Source organism: Puntigrus tetrazona, chromosome 19 (genome assembly GCF_018831695.1).
Source record: "Puntigrus tetrazona isolate hp1 chromosome 19, ASM1883169v1, whole genome shotgun sequence".
NCBI lineage: Eukaryota > Metazoa > Chordata > Actinopteri > Cypriniformes > Cyprinidae > Puntigrus > Puntigrus tetrazona.
Window position 1 is genome coordinate 5,530,413 of NC_056717.1, and position 23,331 is coordinate 5,553,743.

Consider the following 23,331-nt stretch of genomic DNA (forward strand, 5'->3'; position numbering starts at 1 on the left):
TCATGGCATGTCATTTCCATCATACTTGGCAGTTTATGAATACATTATTATGTATTTTAAAATGGAAGAAAAACCTGCCATTGTGCCTGTAGGTTTAACCATAGTGATCCCGCACCAGAGCTGGTGATTTGTCTGGATTGAAGAAGTTGGACTGCTGACAGCTTGGTCCTCTCCAATTAAAAAAAAACTCATCTGCGCCCCTGCACTGAGGCATGCTATTCAATTTGCACTTGACTTTGAGTACCTGATAACCTCTATGATATTCAAGCAACTAAACCGTTTGCATTCATCTCTGAATATCAAATTTAAGAGGAAAAGGGATCATACCGCCCACAGACCACCAGATGATGTAAAGCACTCAAAAGTAGTTACTGATGAGGTTGCATCAGAATCAGGCCTGTCCTCAGATGACTGCAGAATATAACATGGTGCTGGTCCTTGCATTGGTTCTTATTTATTTTGCATGATCCAGCAGTGCAATGCAAAACAATAGGCTACTGTATATCATTTTTGCACATCAGCGAGCCGCTTTCAATTTGGTGATCATGTGTACAGTGCATCTTACGAGATCAGACAATCACGTGTGCCGGACTAAAATGGCACTTTTATATTTTAAATATATTTGTATAGAATTTATAGAAAAGAAAAATACAAAAGGATCAGATATTTTTTAAACCGGTAAACTCAAACTTTATATAAATAATTCAGTAAACGAATGCATAAATAGTTCGTTTAAAATGGCTCCAATACAGAGAAATCCTGACTGATTCAATCAGAAACGTTTCAGCTTGTATTTGGCTTAAAAGAACAAATGTGTTATAACTGATTTTTAAAGACAAATCCTATGGTTGTAAATGGTCACGTGAAACCGTTTCTGGAGAACATACCTTCTATGTAGATATCAGAGAACAATTAATAATACTGTATCAATGCATTTTATGGCACCTTTAACACTTGATAGCTATGCCTATTGTAAGCTAAAAAAAAAAATTATGCGAATGAACAAAGCTTCGCAAAAAGAGTTTAGACAGTATGAGAAATATTCTGAACATTAAAAAATGGCATCAAAATGAGCTTTTTCCTAAAGCAATGGTCTAATATGGTTTCTTTCAGATCGGGTGAGGGGCAAACTTAGCATCTGCATTATGAGTGTCATTTCTCTAGCTCATTCCTGATTGGAGGAATAAGCCATGCTGAAACTGTCTAAAGGGCACCCTCATAAAGGGGTTTCTTTAACCACCATCACCTGTTTGAGACCACCACATGAGAAAATTTTATCAACATCAAAATATTTACAGATAGATGAATTAAACCTGCTTTTAAGTTGTTGCGTTTGTTGTAATGTCGTAGGTCACATGATATCGTCAACATGGCATTCATATTCAACAAGATTTGACTGTGTAGTAGGTGTGAAACAAGCAACACCAAAACCACAGCCTTTTAAAGTATGCACATAAAATTGGCACACGCAGACAGGATATGATGCTATATTTTGTCGACTTAAAAATACCACATTAAAAACACACAAAGACAGTTTCTGCCATTTGTGTGACTACGGGAAAGCCACTCAAAAATGTCTGAGAATATTTATGGAAATATAAACAATGATGGATAATGGGATGTGGACAGATGCACCGAGGGACACCAAACACCTCAACGCACAGGTAAAAACACAAACAAACTCACACTTCATTGGGTGTAGAGATTAAGCAACATTTATCTCTATATCTGTCCCCTTCAGGTTGTTACTCAGTGAAGCTCAGAAGCTCCAGAGCAGCTGCAGTGTGTTTGTCGCTGGTGTGTGTTCTTCTTATGATCGCAGTCATAGCGTTGTGTGTCTGCATTCATACAAAGAACACAAACTGCACAGAAGAGTCACACCAGCTATTAATCAACCTCACAGAAGAGAGAGACCTGCTTCTAACAAAGTACATAAACATGATGAATGAAACGACTGAATTATTAATCAAGAACGACAACCTGACTAAACAAAGAGACCAGTTTAATCAAGAGAGAGATCAACTGCAGAAGTTTCTCACTGAAACAGGTGATCTTTGAACTGAAACTAAGCAATATGCTATTACTAAAAGCAAGTCTTGATCTAAGAACTGAGCTGGTTGTGTTTACAGAAGCATGGTTTCACTCTGACTTCGGCTTTTACTTCATTTCTTCACTGAAGAAGAGCTGGAACGAGTGCAGAAGATACTGTACAGAGAGAAAAGCGGATCTGATCACCATAAAGAACAAAGAGAAACAAGTGAGAGATACTGTGTGTGTGTTTGTGGCGTCAGATAAAACGTGTCCATTGTAGGTTCATATAAATATGTAATTACTTAATCCATTTAGGATTTTGTCAAAAACAATACTGGTGAAAGACAATTATGGATTGGTGTGACTGACGAAGAGAAAGAGGGCATATGGAAATGGGTTGATGGCACCAGCGTGATCTCTGGGTGAGAAGTCACTGAACTGATTATCATTGTCAGTATCATATCACAGAGAGCAGCACTGAACGTCTAATGCTGATCTGATGTTGCAGGTTTTGGGCACCTGGACAAAAAAATGAACCAAATGGAGGAAGACTGGAGAATTGTGCTGTGACTTATTTAAAAAAGAACCCTGAATTAATCGGGTGGCTTGATGTTGATTGCAGTCTTTCTCATCAATGTATGTGTGAGACGAGTATATGGCGCTAAGAACAGCACACACATTTCTGTTATGTTTTAGCTAATGATAATAACCCTGTTTCAGCCCTGATAAAACACATCTTAACCAGCACACCAAGGTCTTCAGGATAGTGACCCTGCAGGAGCAGAACCGAACATTTCTGATCTACAAGTTATACCTGTTTAGGCCTATACAGTATTCATTGGTAGTAAAACTGCTGCTGCTGCAAAAAAAAAAACCTATTCACCCACATACATGGGTTATATGTATAGGTATCAACATTATTTAGATGTTAGCTTTTTTTTTTTTATATTACATTACTTTATATGCATCATGTATATTTTGCAATGCTACATACATTTTTACTCTTGTTATTTTTTATCATTAAAGATGATGCATGGCTTCAACTCTGGTCATTGTGAGTCCTATAAAATTTCAGCCAGTAAAAATTCAGATTTTTTAAAGATTCAAACACATATCCATAGAGGATTTGATCTCTTGCAGCACACTGTATTAAAAGTAAGACATTTTGATAATGGGATGGTGTTTTTTACGAGCCACGATCTGCCCAGGATAACATCCACAGTAGCTGTGATGGGAGATGAGTGTCAGTTCTTGGGTTCTCTGGAAATTCTGCCATCACCCAATGGTGAGCCCTGGATGGTGGTGATTTGATAACGGGTTTCGTTGAGGATAGTGGGTATGCGATGTTTACTGACGTAGTGCAAAGAGATGAAGTTGCCTGCCACTCCAGAGTCCACCAACACATGTATGGGGAGAGTACGGGAATCAACTACTAAATTGGCTTCGATATGTGGTGTATGAGATACAGAAGGAGTAAGGGTTAATGTACTCACCATTGGGCGAGGCGGACGGACAGGGCAGTCACAGATGAGATGAGTGGACTCTCCACAATACAGGCATAGTCTATTCCGGTGACTCCTAGGCTTCAGTAAGCGTGGGCTCTTCGGGGGTCTTGTTGAGGTGAAGGCTCTCTGGACAGGGAAGTGGGTAATGAACCAGCTACAGGTACAGGCAGAGAGGTGTTGACAAACATTCATCGCCTTTTTGATGAAGGTGTCTAAGTTGGCGTTATCGTCATAAATGACCATCCGCTTTATTTAAGTCCTTTACGATATGCTGCCAGGAGGGCAACCATAGCTGCTGGTGGCTGCTAAGGTTGGGAAACAAGGTAAAATCATGTATATAATCACGGATATAACGAAGGCGACCTAGGAAATTTCTTTGTAGAGGGAACACTGGAGTAGGAAGCCATTACATCTGTTTGGGTCGCCAAAACAGCGGGGGAGCGTTACCTTCAAAGCTCCGGTAGTTGCAGCGTTAACATCCAAGTGTGTACCGTGTTCGTTTTTGCGGGGCTGGAATCCTGTTACGTCCACAGACAGAGGAGAGAAGGCAGATATGAACTATATATAGTTCTTTTCTCGTGGTACACACAAATAACCCAGGTGAAGCAGGTAAGTGAAGTTTCAAGCACACGTACCTTAAAACAATGGGGAACAGGCAAGTTCACGTTCATAGAAGGTTCATGAACTAGTAAGAGTCACTTCCCTTGAACGAGTGTTGGTTCGTCAACAGGTTCATAAAGGTAATCCTCCTTGGAGCACACGGGTAAAAGCACGACAAAGAGAAGAACCACAGAGCAGTGTGCACGCAGCGTTAATTCCAGCCGGTGAGTGAATGACAGAGGTGAGTCTATAAAGGGTGCAGGTGTTGTCACTTAGAACTCTGGTGATGGTTCACGGTGCGGTGCACTTCGGATTCAGTGGGTGGTGACTGATCACGGTGACTGGGGCTGAGGGAACATGTTGTGGATGTGACAGCAGGAGACTGGGCCTGAGGATGAGAGTAATAGGGGTATGTGAATTTATGAATGAGCATTTATATAACAAACATATGAAACCATCAGCTGTCAGACGAGATGCTTTGATGTCATACACTGATCGGTGGCTGCAGCGCCAGTTATCAGGTTCAGATGGACCAGCTGTCCTTTTATGCCAGAACCTGTCAAGGCAAACCATTAAATGTAGCTCAACAACGTGGAAAAGATGCATGTTTGTCTGAGAGTTGTGTTGTTCATTCACATCCAGTTTCCTCCAGCGCACAAATCATGTAGTACAACACGCCTTTTCAGCATTGAAGCCAAAATATACTGGAAAAGGACACAATAAGACAGGTTCATGAGGTGTGCGATATGTAATTGTGTCTATGTGAACATTTGAATAGTTATTTTGTGGTTAAAAAAGAAAAATACAAAACTTTCTGTTGATTATCAACGTTTTCTGGAAGTCACATCAATGTTTTTAAAGCTAAAAATGCACATAAACATACTGTACACTTACCTGATAAACATTGCCTGTTATTGTGACCAATTGACCTCCAGTTTTCATACAGTAATCTCTCCAGTTTCCACCACAACATTTTAATCATTTGAAATCAATTTAAGAGTAACATTCTAGCACTGAATGGCAGCCGCAATGTCTTTTGTCTTTGGATCCCAGTCCAGGTCATCGTTGCTTCTGAAAGCACATAGGTCTGCTTCAAGTAAGGCCTGTAAAACAAGACAACCTTTAAAAATGTAAAAAGTAAACATTCTGTAAAGCAATGTAATTTAGATTGTCTTACCACCTGTGGCTGGCTGTTTGTTATCCTTCAGCCCTATTAAATCACCACATGAAACAAGAAAATGTGATGGCTGTTTTTATCCAAGAGGAAGTGTTTATTTTATTTAGATGATTTTATCTTGACTTGTATGCATATTTTCATATTAATATCTATTTGACCTCTTCACTTACGTCATTTAATTATTTTGGAGCATTTAATTATTTTGACTAAATTTATTATTTTGTCTGAATATGAATACATATGAATAACGCTGTCATCCAGAAAATGGGTGATATGATTTACCAAAAAAAAAAAAAAAAAAAAATGCACTTAATAACCAAAGGGAGTTTTTGCCTTTAAACACCATCTTCTCACTTCTTAAACAATTACATTTTACACAACTGATATGTCCATTATTATTAATAGCCTACACGCTATTTTCTCTTCAGTCCCCCTTTACTTATTTAACTAATTAACTTAGTTAGCAATTATAAACACCGACCGAACATGAATAATTTATTTAAAAATACATAACTCTGAATACAATTGTTTAGCTGCATACCGTATATCTTATATGTAAGTTTTATATTAAATGCCTTGCGACGTATTTTCTGTTTACTGAGGGCATTTCAGCCTGACGTCCGATACCAAAAATGACCCGATACAGGCGGAAAGGATCATTTTTAGATGGATGTATAGGACTAGTGTCACGGGTGTGTAAGCAGGAGAGCACACGACTAGCATAAGGGTAAATAAAAGGCTTTAATCCACTCAGGGATGAAATAAACAATATAATTACAGGCAGGCAGGCAGGTAGACAGGACGAAACCACACGCACATAAAGACGCGATCGGACAAACAGAACTGAAACCACACGACTTAAATACTCTACGGAATTACTTAAACGACACACAGCTGAAGACAATAAAGACAATTAACACAGGCGATACAGGTAATTTACTTAACACTAAATATTTCTTTGTATGCTATGCGGAAACATGAACGCGCTGGAAACTATTTATACAATAAACTATTTATATCTCTAGCTCAAGTAAAATTCGCGACTTTAAAGAACTACTTTACCTGCTCACGAAGTTCGCGGTGTAAGTGTACCGTACAGCTTAAAAAAAAAACGTTTCTATTTATTTAAAGTCGCAGAATGGCGGCGGGGAAGCCCACTTTCACGAGCAATCCGGCGGGATACGTTTCCTGTCCCGGTTGCCACGGTAACTCTGAGCAGTCCATATGGAACGTTCGATTACGACGTCACAATGGGCAACTGTAAAACCTGATTTTGGAATTAGAGCATTGTTTAATTGTAGCTTGCTCTTCGAGTGAATATTTGAGTGAATATCTCTCTGAACTAGTACGAAAACCCCGCGGAATCGTCTACTCAGACTTGAAATTCACAGTTTGACAGTATCTAACAGCTCACAAGAGATCTGTGAATACTCTCAGAACTGCGTTAACCAGAATTGTTGAAAGTCTTAGTACGTCGTAGTCCTCATCTAGGATCAGAAATGGCTTTTAACAAAAATACCCCATCTTCTTCTTCATCATCTTCATCCACAGCAGTGGATGAAACGTCAGAGATGTCTGTGAGGAATGCGCCTCTCGACTCATCCGAAGAGGACGCTTTCCTTCGGTCACATTGACGGGCTTGTGAAACATCAATTGCTGCTGAACAAAATCTCGGACCTTCAGTATAGAGCCCGAGAACAGCAGGAGGAATTTCAGTCACTCCTGGAGCGATTTAACGATATGCGTTAGTATCCGTTTCTAATCAAACATTTATGCCTATGCAGTTCAGTACTTTAGATTAAGTTAATAATCTATAACTGGTCTGATTCTTCAAGCTCTCACAGTATTAAAAATTGCAATTTAAAATGAGATTGGGGAAAATGATTCAGATGTTCAGAGCAGATGCAGACATGAGATATGTGCTATACTTTGGAACAAGCAGCGCATATATTTATTTAAATCGTCCTTGAGACTGATCATAACAACAAGCCAATTCACAATTTTAGGATTATTTTCATTAATTGTGCTGTGCTAACTCATATATTGATGTTTTATATCTACAGAGGAATCGCTAGAATGGGAGATTGAAAAAGTGGAGAAATCCATGATCAGCATGGAGTGGCTGGAGGACCTGCAGAATACCATAGACGAGTTTCAGTCCAATATGGTATGCAATGTGAGCCGCCTTCGAGAGAACTTCAGAAAAATGCAGGAGGTTGCATCTAAAAAAGTTCTGACCATGAAGCCGAAAGGTAAGTTAACGTACACACACCATCAAAAACCGTATCTGAATCGTTTTGTTTGCAATGTGATCTAAAATGCTGCATCAGAGTAGCTTACAATTAAAAATGTCTTTGTTCTTCAGGTAAACCAGGAAAAGAGCTGGATCCCAAATTAGTTAAAAGCATCCAGTCTCTGCCGCCTGTCCCACGGTAGCAGAATTGAAAGCGAATTCAACCACAGCATCAGTGTATTCATCAGACCTGATCAGCGTGTTGAATAGCATCACCAAAACAGCCTCCTGCAGCCCAGCCATGAGCAAGGCGCTGAAACTATCAGCAGCGACCATTGAAAACCTCAACAAGGCTTTTCAAGATCACTGCTCAGAAATTAAGACCCTCAAGACACCTCAGAAAAAGAGCGACGTGGCTCAAGATGTGAACAGACGCGCGTCTCTGTTCCTTCTGTATATCAAAATGGATCTAAAGTCCAGCATCATATGGTGAAAAAATTGTCTGCCTTTCCTGTGAAACCCAAGGCAGATGATTTTGCTTTCCCTCAGGTCAAAGAACCTGTACGAGAGACAAATATTGAAGACACAGCTCCAAAAGCTCTCCTTGATGGAGCATTTCTTCCTGCCCCTGCCAGAACTTTTGCTCTCCGCAAGAACACAGGATCTGTCAAGGAGACGAAAGTTACCAGAGAAGAAATGGCAAACTTCACGTCACTTGAAGAGGCAATGGAGAGAACAGAAAGCTCACTTAAAGAGACGGTGGCTCACAAAGATCTCCGAGTCCATCTCCTCACATCATCCATCGTCCATCCCTCGTCAGATCTCTTGCTCTTCCTCAGGTTTCACGACCTGTAGAGATGGCAAAAGTTTATGCCATGCCGGTGGAAGAACGCCAGAGTCTGTCTCCTGTCCACACCCGTCCTTCCTCATCTGTGAATCTGCCCCGAATTCAGACTCAAGTCAAGCCATCACTTCAGAAGTCCGGCAAGCCCGAGACTCGCAGATATGCTTCTGCAGTCTCGGGCAGCATTGAGGAGCTGTACATGGAGAAAAACGAGGAGGACGTTGACAAACCGCTTCACGCAAGCACGAAACGCCCATCATTCGTGATTGACATCAAAGCTCAAGAAAACAACCTCCAGCAGCTGGATCAAGCTTTTCAAAATAACAGCATTTCCTCTGAAATGTACAACCTGTGCAGAGGAACCGTCAATCAGACACTTAAGAGCGTTGAGCTGCGTCTTGGATGTCTTTACGGAGATACATCCAGCATGTGCAAATGAAGCAATTAAGGTAAGAAAACCATCCTTTGTCTAACAGTTTGTTTGATTACAGGCTCATCAAATCCATTTACAACGTGCCATAACGAACATTTTTGCTCTGTTATACAGAAAGACGCTCGACGGAAATTTCAGGACGACCAGAAATTTAAGGGATGGACTGGAGTTCAGAAAAGTTCATTCTCAGCTCTGCAAATTTGACCATTTCCAACGGAGTGTGAACAATATCTGGGACGCCAAGCAAGCCTCTGCTGACGAGACACGCAGACTGTGCATCACACGGGCGGTCGATTTGTACAAACAGGTCAGTACCAATTAGACAAAATGGCCTGTAACACTAATTTGTCGTGTTCTGATCGTGTAAACAGCATTACTAATGTGACCGATGCAAATAGTAATATCATTTTCTTTAAAAAGGTGAATGCAGCACATGGACTACATCTGACAGGCATATCGCATGCGCAAAGGCACGTATCCCTGCCTCTGCTAACCGTGGCGCCCATGCGGTTCAGCTCCAACCTGTGTCCGTCTCCTCCTCGGGAACCGCAAACTGCACCCGGCAGAGCCAGTCCAGCGCGTCATCGTCAAATCCACCTGAAAGCTCTGCTCCACACAAACACCACCAGGAACATAAGAGGGCAGAGTTCCCTGAAGATCAGTCACATTCAGTGATGATGGCCAGCGTCAGGAAGTAATATGTGGAATAACGACTTGTACATAGACTAATAACAGGACGAACTCTGACATGGACACAGCAGCCGAAACAGAAATACTTCCCTGAATATGTATATGAATAATAAAAATGATGAATAATAAAGATATGAATCTCTCTGCTTTTGTTGGGCAAGTCGTTTGATCGGTGATATTTTTCTTTGATATTTCTATTATTTTGAAATTCACATTTTATCTTTGATTTACCGACATTATTCTGAATTATTGCTGAACCTTGGTTCAGTCATCTTTAGAAACATAATTATGTGTGTGTGTGTGTGTGTGTGTGTGTGTTGTCTGGTAGGCTTCAGACATCTACAGACACAGTAGGAAAATAATTATATTCCAATGCTTATGTCAGAATATTATAAACATTTAAATAAAAAAAATAACAAAGAGTGTAGATCGGGGAAAATACTAAGAACGGAGCTGGTTGTGTTTACAGAAGCATGGTTTCACTCTGACTTCGGCTTTTACTTCATTTCTTCACTGGAACGAGTGCAGAAGATACTGTGTGTGTTTGTGGCGTCAGATAAAACGTGTCTATTGTAGGTTCATATAAATATGTAATTACTTAATCCATTTAGGATTTTGTCAAAAACAATACTGGTGAAAGACAATTATGGATTGGTGTGACTGACGAAGAGAAAGAGGCATATGGAAATGGGTTGATGGCACCAGCGTGATCTCTGGGTGAGAAGTCACTGAACTGATTATCATTGTCAGTATCATATCACAGAGAGCAGCACTGAACGTCTAATGCTGATCTGATGTTGCAGGTTTTGGGCACCTGGACAAAAAAAAATGAACCAAATGGAGGAAGACTGGAGAATTGTGCTGTGACTTATTTAAAAAAGAACCCTGAATTAATCGGGTGGCTTGATGTTGATTGCAGTCTTTCTCATCAATGTATGTGTGAGATTTGAGTATATGGCGCTAAGAACAGCACACACATTTCTGTTATGTTTTAGCTAATGATAATAACCCTGTTTCAGCCCTGATAAAACACATCTTAACCAGCACACCAAGGTCTTCAGGATAGTGACCCTGCAGGAGCAGAACCGAACATTTCTGATCTACAAGTTATACCTGTTTAGGCCTATACAGTATTCATTGGTAGTAAAACTGCTGCTGCTGCAAAAAAAAAAAAAACCTATTCACCCACATACATGGGTTATATGTATAGGTATCAACATTATTTAGATGTTAGCTTTTTTTTTTTAAACCCATATTACATTACTTTTATATGCATCATGTATATTTTGCAATGCTACATACATTTTTACTCTTGTTATTTTTTATCATTAAAGATGATGCATGGCTTCAACTCTGGTCATTGTGAGTCCTATAAAATTTCAGCCAGTAAAAATTCAGATTTTTTAAAGATTCAAACACATATCCATAGAGGATTTGATCTCTTGCAGCACACTGTATTAAAAGTAAGACATTTTGATAATGGGATGGTGTTTTTGAGCCACGATCTGCCCAGGATAACATCCACAGTAGCTGTGATGGGAGATGAGTGTCAGTTCTTGGGTTCTCTGGAAATTCTGCCATCACCCAATGGTGAGCCCTGGATGGTGGTGATTTGATAACGGGTTTCGTTGAGGATAGTGGGTATGCGATGTTTACTGACGTAGTGCAAAGAGATGAAGTTGCCTGCCACTCCAGAGTCCACCAACACATGTATGGGGAGAGTACGGGAATCAACTACTAAATTGGCTTCGATATGTGGTGTATGAGATACAGAAGGAGTAAGGGTTAATGTACTCACCATTGGGCGAGGCGGACGGACAGGGCAGTCACAGATGAGATGAGTGGACTCTCCACAATACAGGCATAGTCTATTCCGGTGACTCCTAGGCTTCAGTAAGCGTGGGCTCTTCGGGGGTCTTGTTGAGGTGAAGGCTCTCTGGACAGGGAAGTGGGTAATGAACCAGCTACAGGTACAGGCAGAGAGGTGTTGACAAACATTCATCGCCTTTTTGATGAAGGTGTCTAAGTTGGCGTTATCGTCATAAATGACCATCCGCTTTATTTAAGTCCTTTACGATATGCTGCCAGGAGGGCAACCATAGCTGCTGGTGGCTGCTAAGGTTGGGAAACAAGGTAAAATCATGTATATAATCACGGATATAACGAAGGCGACCTAGGAAATTTTTTTGTAGAGGGAACACTGGAGTAGGAAGCCATTACATCTGTTTGGGTCGCCAAAACAGCGGGGGAGCGTTACCTTCAAAGCTCCGGTAGTTGCAGCGTTAACATCCAAGTGTGTACCGTGTTCGCTTTTTGCGGGCTGGAATCCCGTTACGTCCACAGACAGAGGAGAGAAGGCAGATATGAACTATATATAGTTCTTTTCTCGTGGTACACACACAAATAACCCAGGTGAAGCAGGTAAGTGAAGTTTCAAGCACACGTACCTTAAAACAATGGGGAACAGGCAAGTTCACGTTCATAGAAGGTTCATGAACTAGTAAGAGTCACTTCCCTTGAACGAGTGTTGGTTCGTCAACAGGTTCATAAAGGTAATCCTCCTTGGAGCACACGGGTAAAAGCACGACAAAGAGAAGAACCACAGAGCAGTGAATGACAGAGGTGAGTCTATAAAGGGTGCAGGTGTTGTCACTTAGAACTCTGGTGATGGTTCACGGGTGCGGTGCACTTCGGATTCAGTGGGTGGTGACTGATCACGGTGACTGGGGCTGAGGGAACATGTTGTGGATGTGACAGCAGGAGACTGGGCCTGAGGATGAGAGTAATAGGGGTATGTGAATTTATGAATGAGCATTTATATAACAAACATATGAAACCATCAGCTGTCAGACGAGATGCTTTGATGTCATACACTGATCGGTGGCTGCAGCGCCAGTTATCAGGTTCAGATGGACCAGCTGTCCTTTTATGCCAGAACCTGTCAAGGCAAACCATTAAATGTAGCTCAACAACGTGGAAAAGATGCATGTTTGTCTGAGAGTTGTGTTGTTCATTCACATCCAGTTTCCTCCAGCGTACAAATCATGTAGTACAACACGTCTTTTTCAGCATTGAAGCCAAAATATACTGGAAAAGGACACAATAAGACAGGTTCATGAGGTGTGCGATATGTAATTGTGTCTATGTGAACATTTGAATAGTTATTTTGTGGTTAAAAAAGAAAAATACAAAACTTTCTGTTGATTATCAACGTTTTCTGGAAGTCACATCAATGTTTTTAAAGCTAAAAATGCACATAAACATACTGTACACTTACCTGATAAACATTGCCTGTTATTGTGACCAATTGACCTCCAGTTTTCATACAGTAATCTCTCCAGTTTCCACCACAACATTTTAATCATTTGAAATCAATTTAAGAGTAACATTCTAGCACTGAATGGCAGCCGCAATGTCTTTTGTCTTTGGATCCCAGTCCAGGTCATCGTTGCTTCTGAAAGCACATAGGTCTGCTTCAAGTAAGGCCTGTAAAACAAGACAACCTTTAAAAATGTAAAAAGTAAACATTCTGTAAAGCAATGTAATTTAGATTGTCTTACCACCTGTGGCTGGCTGTTTGTTATCCTTCAGCCCTATTAAATCACCACATGAAACAAGAAAATGTGATGGCTGTTTTTATCCAAGAGGAAGTGTTTATTTTATTTAGATGATTTTATCTTGACTTGTATGCATATTTTCATATTGATATCTATTTGACCTCTTCACTTACGTCATTTAATTATTTTGGAGCATTTAATTATTTTGACTAAATTTATTATTTTGTCTGAATATGAATACATATGAATAACGCTGTCATCCAGAAAATGGGTGATATGATTTACCAAAAAAAAAAAAAAAAAAAAATTGCACTTAATAACCAAAGGGAGTTTTTGCCTTTAAACACCATCTTCTCACTTCTTAAACAATTACATTTTACACAACTGATATGTCCATTATTATTAATAGCCTACACGCTATTTTTCTCTTCAGTTCCCCTTTACTTATTTAACTAATTAACTTAGTTAGCAATTATAAACACCGACCGAACATGAATAATTTATTTAAAAATACATAACTCTGAATACAATTGTTTAGCTGCATACCGTATATCTTATATGTAAGTTTTATATTAAATGCCTTGCGACGTATTTTCTGTTTACTGAGGGCATTTCAGCCTGACGTCCGATACCAAAAATGACCCGATACAGGCGGAAAGGATCATTTTTAGATGGATGTATAGGACTAGTGTCACGGGTGTGGTAAGCAGGAGAGCACACGACTAGCATAAGGGTAAATAAAAGGCTTTAATCCACTCAGGGATGAAATAAACAATATAATTACAGGCAGGCAGGCAGGTAGACAGGACGAAACCACACGCACATAAAGACGCGATCGGACAAACAGAACTGAAACCACACGACTTAAATACTCTCACGGAATTACTTAAACGACACACAGCTGAAGACAATAAAGACAATTAACACAGGCGATACAGGTAATTTACTTAACACTAAATATTTCTTTGTATGCTATGCGGGAAACATGAACGCGCTGGAAACTATTTATACAATAAACTATTTATATCTCTAGCTCAAGTAAAATTCGCGACTTTAAAGAACTACTTTACCTGCTCACGAAGTTCGCGGTGTAAGTGTACCGTACAGCTTAAAAAAAAAAAACGTTTCTATTTATTTAAAGTCGCAGAATGGCGGCGGGGAAGCCCACTTTCACGAGCAATCCGGCGGGATACGTTTCCTGTCCCGTTGCCACGGTAACTCTGAGCAGTCCATATGGAACGTTCGATTACGACGTCACAATGGGCAACTGTAAAACCTGATTTTGGAATTAGAGCATTGTTTAATTGTAGCTTGCTCTTCGAGTGAATATTTGAGTGAATATCTCTCTGAACTAGTACGAAAACCCCGCGGAATCGTCTACTCAGACTTGAAATTCACAGTTTGACAGTATCTAACAGCTCACAAGAGATCTGTGAATACTCTCAGAACTGCGTTAACCAGAATTGTTGAAAGTCTTAGTACGTCGTAGTCCTCATCTAGGATCAGAAATGGCTTTTAACAAAAATACCCCATCTTCTTCTTCATCATCTTCATCCACAGCAGTGGATGAAACGTCAGAGATGTCTGTGAGGAATGCGTCTCTCGACTCATCCGAAGAGGACGCTTTCCTTCGGTCACATTGACGGGCTTGTGAAACATCAATTGCTGCTGAACAAAATCTCGGACCTTCAGTATAGAGCCGAGAACAGCAGGAGGAATTTCAGTCACTCCTGGAGCGATTTAACGATATGCGTTAGTATCCGTTTCTAATCAAACATTTATGCCTATGCAGTTCAGTACTTTAGATTAAGTTAATAATCTATAACTGGTCTGATTCTTCAAGCTCTCACAGTATTAAAAATTGCAATTTAAAATGAGATTGGGGAAAATGATTCAGATGTTCAGAGCAGATGCAGACATGAGATATGTGCTATACTTTGGAACAAGCAGCGCATATATTTATTTAAATCGTCCTTGAGACTGATCATAACAACAAGCCAATTCACAATTTTAGGATTATTTTCATTAATTGTGCTGTGCTAACTCATATATTGATGTTTTATATCTACAGAGGAATCGCTAGAATGGGAGATTGAAAAAGTGGAGAAATCCATGATCAGCATGGAGTGGCTGGAGGACCTGCAGAATACCATAGACGAGTTTCAGTCCAATATGGTATGCAATGTGAGCCGCCTTCGAGAGAACTTCAGAAAAATGCAGGAGGTTGCATCTAAAAAAGTTCTGACCATGAAGCCGAAAGGTAAGTTAACGTGATACACACCATCAAAAACCGTATCTGAATCGTTTTGTTTGCAATGTGATCTAAAATGCTGCATCAGAGTAGCTTACAATTAAAAATGTCTTTGTTCTTCAGGTAAACCAGGAAAAGAGCTGGATCCCAAATTAGTTAAAAGCATCCAGTCTCTGCCGCCTGTCCCACGGTAGCAGAATTGAAAGCGAATTCAACCACAGCATCAGTGTATTCATCAGACCTGATCAGCGTGTTGAATAGCATCACCAAAACAGCCTCCTGCAGCCCAGCCATGAGCAAGGCGCTGAAACTATCAGCAGCGACCATTGAAAACCTCAACAAGGCTTTTCAAGATCACTGCTCAGAAATTAAGACCCTCAAGACACCTCAGAAAAAGAGCGACGTGGCTCAAGATGTGAACAGACGCGTCTCTGTTCCTTCTGTATATCAAAATGGATCTAAAGTCCAGCATCATATGGTGAAAAAATTGTCTGCCTTTCCTGTGAAACCCAAGGCAGATGATTTTGCTTTCCCTCAGGTCAAAGAACCTGTACGAGAGACAAATATTGAAGACACAGCTCCAAAAGCTCTCCTTGATGGAGCATTTCTTCCTGCCCCTGCCAGAACTTTTGCTCTCCGCAAAGAACACAGGATCTGTCAAGGAGACGAAAGTTACCAGAGAAGAAATGGCAAACTTCACGTCACTTGAAGAGGCAATGGAGAGAACAGAAAGCTCACTTAAAGAGACGGTGGCTCACAAAGATCTCCGGAGTCCATCTCCTCACATCATCCATCGTCCATCCCTCGTCAGATCTCTTGCTCTTCCTCAGGTTTCACGACCTGTAGAGATGGCAAAAGTTTATGCCATGCCGGTGGAAGAACGCCAGAGTCTGTCTCCTGTCCACACCCGTCCTTCCTCATCTGTGAATCTGCCCCGAATTCAGACTCAAGTCAAGCCATCACTTCAGAAGTCCGGCAAGCCCGAGACTCGCAGATATGCTTCTGCAGTCTCGGGCAGCATTGAGGAGCTGTACATGGAGAAAAACGAGGAGGACGTTGACAAACCGCTTCACGCAAGCACGAAACGCCCATCATTCGTGATTGACATCAAAGCTCAAGAAAACAACCTCCAGCAGCTGGATCAAGCTTTTCAAAATAACAGCATTTCCTCTGAAATGTACAACCTGTGCAGAGGAACCGCCAATCAGACACTTAAGAGCGTTGAGCTGCGTCTTGGATGTCTTTACGGAGATACATCCAGCATGTGCAAATGAAGCAATTAAGGTAAGAAAACCATCCTTTGTCTAACAGTTTGTTTGATTACAGGCTCATCAAATCCATTTACAACGTGCCATAACGAACATTTTTGCTCTGTTATACAGAAAGACGCTCGACGGAAATTTCAGGACGACCAGAAATTTAAGGGATGGACTGGAGTTCAGAAAAGTTCATTCTCAGCTCTGCAAATTTGACCATTTCCAACGGAGTGTGAACAATATCTGGGACGCCAAGCAAGCCTCTGCTGACGAGACACGCAGACTGTGCATCACACGGGCGGTCGATTTGTACAAACAGGTCAGTACCAATTAGACAAAATGGCCTGTAACACTAATTTGTCGTGTTCTGATCGTGTAAACAGCATTACTAATGTGACCGATGCAAATAGTAATATCATTTTCTTTAAAAAGGTGAATGCAGCACATGGACTACATCTGACAGGCATATCGCATGCGCAAAGGCACGTATCCCTGCCTCTGCTAACCGTGACGCCCATGCGGTTCAGCTCCAACCTGTGTCCGTCTCCTCCTCGGGAACCGCAAACTGCACCCGGCAGAGCCAGTCCAGCGCGTCATCGTCAAATCCACCTGAAAGCTCTGCTCCACACAAACACCACCAGGAACATAAGAGGGCAGAGTTCCCTGAAGATCAGTCACATTCAGTGATGATGGCCAGCGTCAGGAAGTAATATGTGGAATAACGACTTGTACATAGACTAATAACAGGACGAACTCTGACATGGACACAGCAGCCGAAACAGAAATACTTCCCTGAATATGTATATGAATAATAAAAATGATGAATAATAAAGATATGAATCTCTCTGCTTTTGTTGGGCAAGTCGTTTGATCGGTGATATTTTTCTTTGATATTTCTATTATTTTGAAATTCACATTTTATCTTTGATTTACCGACATTATTCTGAATTATTGCTGAACCTTGGTTCAGTCATCTTTAGAAACATAATTATGTGTGTGTGTGTGTGTGTGTGTGTGTTGTCTGGTAGGCTTCAGACATCTACAGACACAGTAGGAAAATAATTATATTCCAATGCTTATGTCAGAATATTATAAACATTTAAATAAAAAAAATAACAAAGAGTGTAGATCGGGGAAAATACTAAGAACGGAGCTGGTTGTGTTTACAGAAGCATGGTTTCACTCTGACTTCGGCTTTTACTTCATTTCTTCACTGGAACGAGTGCAGAAGATACTGTGTGTGTTTGTGGCGTCAGATAAAACGTGTCTATTGTAGGTTCATATAAATATGTAATTACTTAATCCATTTAGGATTTTGTCAAAAACAATACTGGTGAAAGACAATTATGGATTGGTGTGACTGACGAAGAGAAAGAGGGCATATGGAAATGGGTTGATGGCACCAGCGTGATCTCTGGGTGAGAAGTCACTGAACTGATTATCATTGTCAGTATCATATCACAGAGAGCAGCACTGAACGTCTAATGCTGATCTGATGTTGCAGGTTTTGGGCACCTGGACAAAAAAAAATGAACCAAATGGAGGAAGACTGGAGAATTGTGCTGTGACTTATTTAAAAAAGAACCCTGAATTAATCGGGTGGCTTGATGTTGATTGCAGTCTTTCTCATCAATGTATGTGTGAGACGAGTATATGGCGCTAAGAACAGCACACACATTTCTGTTATGTTTTAGCTAATGATAATAACCCTGTTTCAGCCCTGATAAAACACATCTTAACCAGCACACCAAGGTCTTCAGGATAGTGACCCTGCAGGAGCAGAACCGAACATTTCTGATCTACAAGTTATACCTGTTTAGGCCTATACAGTATTCATTGGTAGTAAAACTGCTGCTGCTGCTGCAAAAAAAAAACCTATTCACCCACATACATGGGTTATATGTATAGGTATCAACATTATTTAGATGTTAGCTTTTTTTTTTTAAACCCATATTACATTACTTTTATATGCATCATGTATATTTTGCAATGCTACATACATTTTTACTCTTGTTATTTTTTATCATTAAAGATGATGCATGGCTTCAACTCTGGTCATTGTGAGTCCTATAAAATTTCAGCCAGTAAAAATTCAGATTTTTTAAAGATTCAAACACATATCCATAGAGGATTTGATCTCTTGCAGCACACTGTATTAAAAGTAAGACATTTTGATAATGGGATGGTGTTTTTTACGAGCCACGATCTGCCCAGGATAACATCCACAGTAGCTGTGATGGGAGATGAGTGTCAGTTCTTGGGTTCTCTGGAAATTCTGCCATCACCCAATGGTGAGCCCTGGATGGTGGTGATTTGATAACGGGTTTCGTTGAGGATAGTGGGTATGCGATGTTTACTGACGTAGTGCAAAGAGATGAAGTTGCCTGCCACTCCAGAGTCCACCAACACATGTATGGGGAGAGTACGGGAATCAACTACTAAATTGGCTTCGATATGTGGTGTATGAGATACAGAAGGAGTAAGGGTTAATGTACTCACCATTGGGCGAGGCGGACGGACAGGGCAGTCACAGATGAGATGAGTGGACTCTCCACAATACAGGCATAGTCTATTCCGGTGACTCCTAGGCTTCAGTAAGCGTGGGCTCTTCGGGGTCTTGTTGAGGTGAAGGCTCTCTGGACAGGGAAGTGGGTAATGAACCAGCTACAGGTACAGGCAGAGAGGTGTTGACAAACATTCATCGCCTTTTTGAAGGTGTCTAAGTTGGCGTTATCGTCATAAATGACCATCCGCTTTATTTAAGTCCTTTACGATATGCTGCCAGGAGGGCAACCATAGCTGCTGGTGGCTGCTAAGGTTGGGAAACAAGGTAAAATCATGTATATAATCACGGATATAACGAAGGCGACCTAGGAAATTTTTTTGTAGAGGGAACACTGGAGTAGGAAGCCATTACATCTGTTTGGGTCGCCAAAACAGCGGGGGAGCGTTACCTTCAAAGCTCCGGTAGTTGCAGCGTTAACATCCAAGTGTGTACCGTGTTCGTTTTTGCGGGGCTGGAATCCCGTTACGTCCACAGACAGAGGAGAGAAGGCAGATATGAACTATATATAGTTCTTTTCTCGTGGTACACACACAAATAACCCAGGTGAAGCAGGTAAGTGAAGTTTCAAGCACACGTACCTTAAAACAATGGGGAACAGGCAAGTTCACGTTCATAGAAGGTTCATGAACTAGTAAGAGTCACTTCCCTTGAACGAGTGTTGGTTCGTCAACAGGTTCATAAAGGTAATCCTCCTTGGAGCACACGGGTAAAAGCACGACAAAGAGAAGAACCACAGAGCAGTGAATGACAAGGTGAGTCTATAAAGGGTGCAGGTGTTGTCACTTAGAACTCTGGTGATGGTTCACGGGTGCGGTGCACTTCGGATTCAGTGGGTGGTGACTGATCACGGTGACTGGGGCTGAGGGAACATGTTGTGGATGTGACAGCAGGAGACTGGGCCTGAGGATGAGAGTAATAGGGGTATGTGAATTTATGAATGAGCATTTATATAACAAACATATGAAACCATCAGCTGTCAGACGAGATGCTTTGATGTCATACACTGATCGGTGGCTGCAGCGCCAGTTATCAGGTTCAGATGGACCAGCTGTCCTTTTATGCCAGAACCTGTCAAGGCAAACCATTAAATGTAGCTCAACAACGTGGAAAAGATGCATGTTTGTCTGAGAGTTGTGTTGTTCATTCACATCCAGTTTCCTCCAGCGTACAAATCATGTAGTACAACACGTCTTTTTCAGCATTGAAGCCAAAATATACTGGAAAAGGACACAATAAGACAGGTTCATGAGGTGTGCGATATGTAATTGTGTCTATGTGAACATTTGAATAGTTATTTTGTGGTTAAAAAAGAAAAATACAAAACTTTCTGTTGATTATCAACGTTTTCTGGAAGTCACATCAATGTTTTTAAAGCTAAAAATGCACATAAACATACTGTACACTTACCTGATAAACATTGCCTGTTATTGTGACCAATTGACCTCCAGTTTTCATACAGTAATCTCTCCAGTTTCCACCACAACATTTTAATCATTTGAAATCAATTTAAGAGTAACATTCTAGCACTGAATGGCAGCCGCAATGTCTTTTGTCTTTGGATCCCAGTCCAGGTCATCGTTGCTTCTGAAAGCACATAGGTCTGCTTCAAGTAAGGCCTGTAAAACAAGACAACCTTTAAAAATGTAAAAAGTAAACATTCTGTAAAGCAATGTAATTTAGATTGTCTTACCACCTGTGGCTGGCTGTTTGTTATCCTTCAGCCCTATTAAATCACCACATGAAACAAGAAAATGTGATGGCTGTTTTTATCCAAGAGGAAGTGTTTATTTTATTTAGATGATTTTATCTTGACTTGTATGCATATTTTCATATTAATATCTATTTGACCTCTTCACTTACGTCATTTAATTATTTTGGAGCATTTAATTATTTTGACTAAATTTATTATTTTGTCTGAATATGAATACATATGAATAACGCTGTCATCCAGAAAATGGGTGATATGATTTACCAAAAAAAAAAAAAAAAAAAAAAAAATTGCACTTAATAACCAAAGGGAGTTTTTGCCTTTAAACACCATCTTCTCACTTCTTAAACAATTACATTTTACACAACTGATATGTCCATTATTATTAATAGCCTACACGCTATTTTCTCTTCAGTCCCCCTTTACTTATTTAACTAATTAACTTAGTTAGCAATTATAAACACCGACCGAACATGAATAATTTATTTAAAAATACATAACTCTGAATACAATTGTTTAGCTGCATACCGTATATCTTATATGTAAGTTTTATATTAAATGCCTTGCGACGTATTTTCTGTTTACTGAGGGCATTTCAGCCTGACGTCCGATACCAAAAAATGACCCGATACAGGCGGAAAGGATCATTTTTAGATGGATGTATAGGACTAGTGTCACGGGTGTGGTAAGCAGGAGAGCACACGACTAGCATAAGGGTAAATAAAAGGCTTTAATCCACTCAGGGATGAAATAAACAATATAATTACAGGCAGGCAGGCAGGTAGACAGGACGAAACCACACGCACATAAAGACGCGATCGGACAAACAGAACTGAAACCACACGACTTAAATACTCTACGGAATTACTTAAACGACACACAGCTGAAGACAATAAAGACAATTAACACAGGCGATACAGGTAATTTACTTAACACTAAATATTTCTTTGTATGCTATGCGGGAAACATGAACGCGCTGGAAACTATTTATACAATAAACTATTTATATCTCTAGCTCAAGTAAAATTCGCGACTTTAAAGAACTACTTTACCTGCTCACGAAGTTCGCGGTGTAAGTGTACCGTACAGCTTAAAAAAAAAAAACGTTTCTATTTATTTAAAGTCGCAGAATGGCGGCGGGGAAGCCCACTTTCACGAGCAATCCGGCGGGATACGTTTCCTGTCCCGGTTGCCACGGTAACTCTGAGCAGTCCATATGGAACGTTTGATTACGACGTCACAATGGGCAACTGTAAAACCTGATTTTGGAATTAGAGCATTGTTTAATTGTAGCTTGCTCTTCGAGTGAATATTTGAGTGAATATCTCTCTGAACTAGTACGAAAACCCGCGGAATCGTCTACTCAGACTTGAAATTCACAGTTTGACAGTATCTAACAGCTCACAAGAGATCTGTGAATACTCTCAGAACTGCGTTAACCAGAATTGTTGAAAGTCTTAGTACGTCGTAGTCCTCATCTAGGATCAGAAATGGCTTTTAACAAAAATACCCCATCTTCTTCTTCATCATCTTCATCCACAGCAGTGGATGAAACGTCAGAGATGTCTGTGAGGAATGCGTCTCTCGACTCATCCGAAGAGGACGTTTCCTTCGGTCACATTGACGGGCTTGTGAAACATCAATTGCTGCTGAACAAAATCTCGGACCTTCAGTATAGAGCCCGAGAACAGCAGGAGGAATTTCAGTCACTCCTGGAGCGATTTAACGATATGCGTTAGTATCCGTTTCTAATCAAACATTTATGCCTATGCAGTTCAGTACTTTAGATTAAGTTAATAATCTATAACTGGTCTGATTCTTCAAGCTCTCACAGTATTAAAAATTGCAATTTAAAATGAGATTGGGGAAAATGATTCAGATGTTCAGAGCAGATGCAGACATGAGATATGTGCTATACTTTGGAACAAGCAGCGCATATATTTATTTAAATCGTCCTTGAGACTGATCATAACAACAAGCCAATTCACAATTTTAGGATTATTTTCATTAATTGTGCTGTGCTAACTCATATATTGATGTTTTATATCTACAGAGGAATCGCTAGAATGGGAGATTGAAAAAGTGGAGAAATCCATGATCAGCATGGAGTGGCTGGAGGACCTGCAGAATACCATAGACGAGTTTCAGTCCAATATGGTATGCAATGTGAGCCGCCTTCGAGAGAACTTCAGAAAAATGCAGGAGGTTGCATCTAAAAAAGTTCTGACCATGAAGCCGAAAGGTAAGTTAACGTACACACACCATCAAAAACCGTATCTGAATCGTTTTGTTTGCAATGTGATCTAAAATGCTGCATCAGAGTAGCTTACAATTAAAAATGTCTTTGTTCTTCAGGTAAACCAGGAAAAGAGCTGGATCCCAAATTAGTTAAAAGCATCCAGTCTCTGCCGCCTGTCCCACGGTAGCAGAATTGAAAGCGAATTCAACCACAGCATCAGTGTATTCATCAGACCTGATCA

General features: G+C 40.4%; 1 protein-coding gene across 1 annotated transcript; it reads left to right on the plus strand.

Annotated features, from left to right (window-relative positions):
* The first annotated feature begins 1,547 nt into the window (after nt 1–1,547).
* On the plus strand, nt 1,548–2,475 carry LOC122324215 (C-type lectin domain family 4 member F-like). The gene is made up of 4 exons (XM_043218491.1): nt 1,548–1,664; nt 1,742–2,047; nt 2,130–2,257; nt 2,347–2,475. The coding sequence occupies exons 2-4, from the start codon at nt 1,813–1,815 to the stop codon at nt 2,455–2,457; spliced, it is 474 nt and encodes a 157-aa protein (XP_043074426.1). The 5' UTR covers nt 1,548–1,664; nt 1,742–1,812; the 3' UTR covers nt 2,458–2,475.
* Nucleotides 2,476–23,331: the final 20,856 nt, after the last annotated feature.

Excerpts from the sequence above, each read along its gene's own strand:
- LOC122324215 (XM_043218491.1), top strand. The coding sequence starts at position 1,813 with ATGATCGCAGTCATAGCGTTGTGTGTCTGCATTCATACAAAGAACACA. Across the intron at positions 2,048-2,129 it reads GAAGTTTCTCACTGAAACAG|AAGCATGGTTTCACTCTGAC; the intron begins GTGATCTTTGAA and ends TTGTGTTTACAG. Across the intron at positions 2,258-2,346 it reads TAAAGAACAAAGAGAAACAA|GATTTTGTCAAAAACAATAC; the intron begins GTGAGAGATACT and ends TAATCCATTTAG.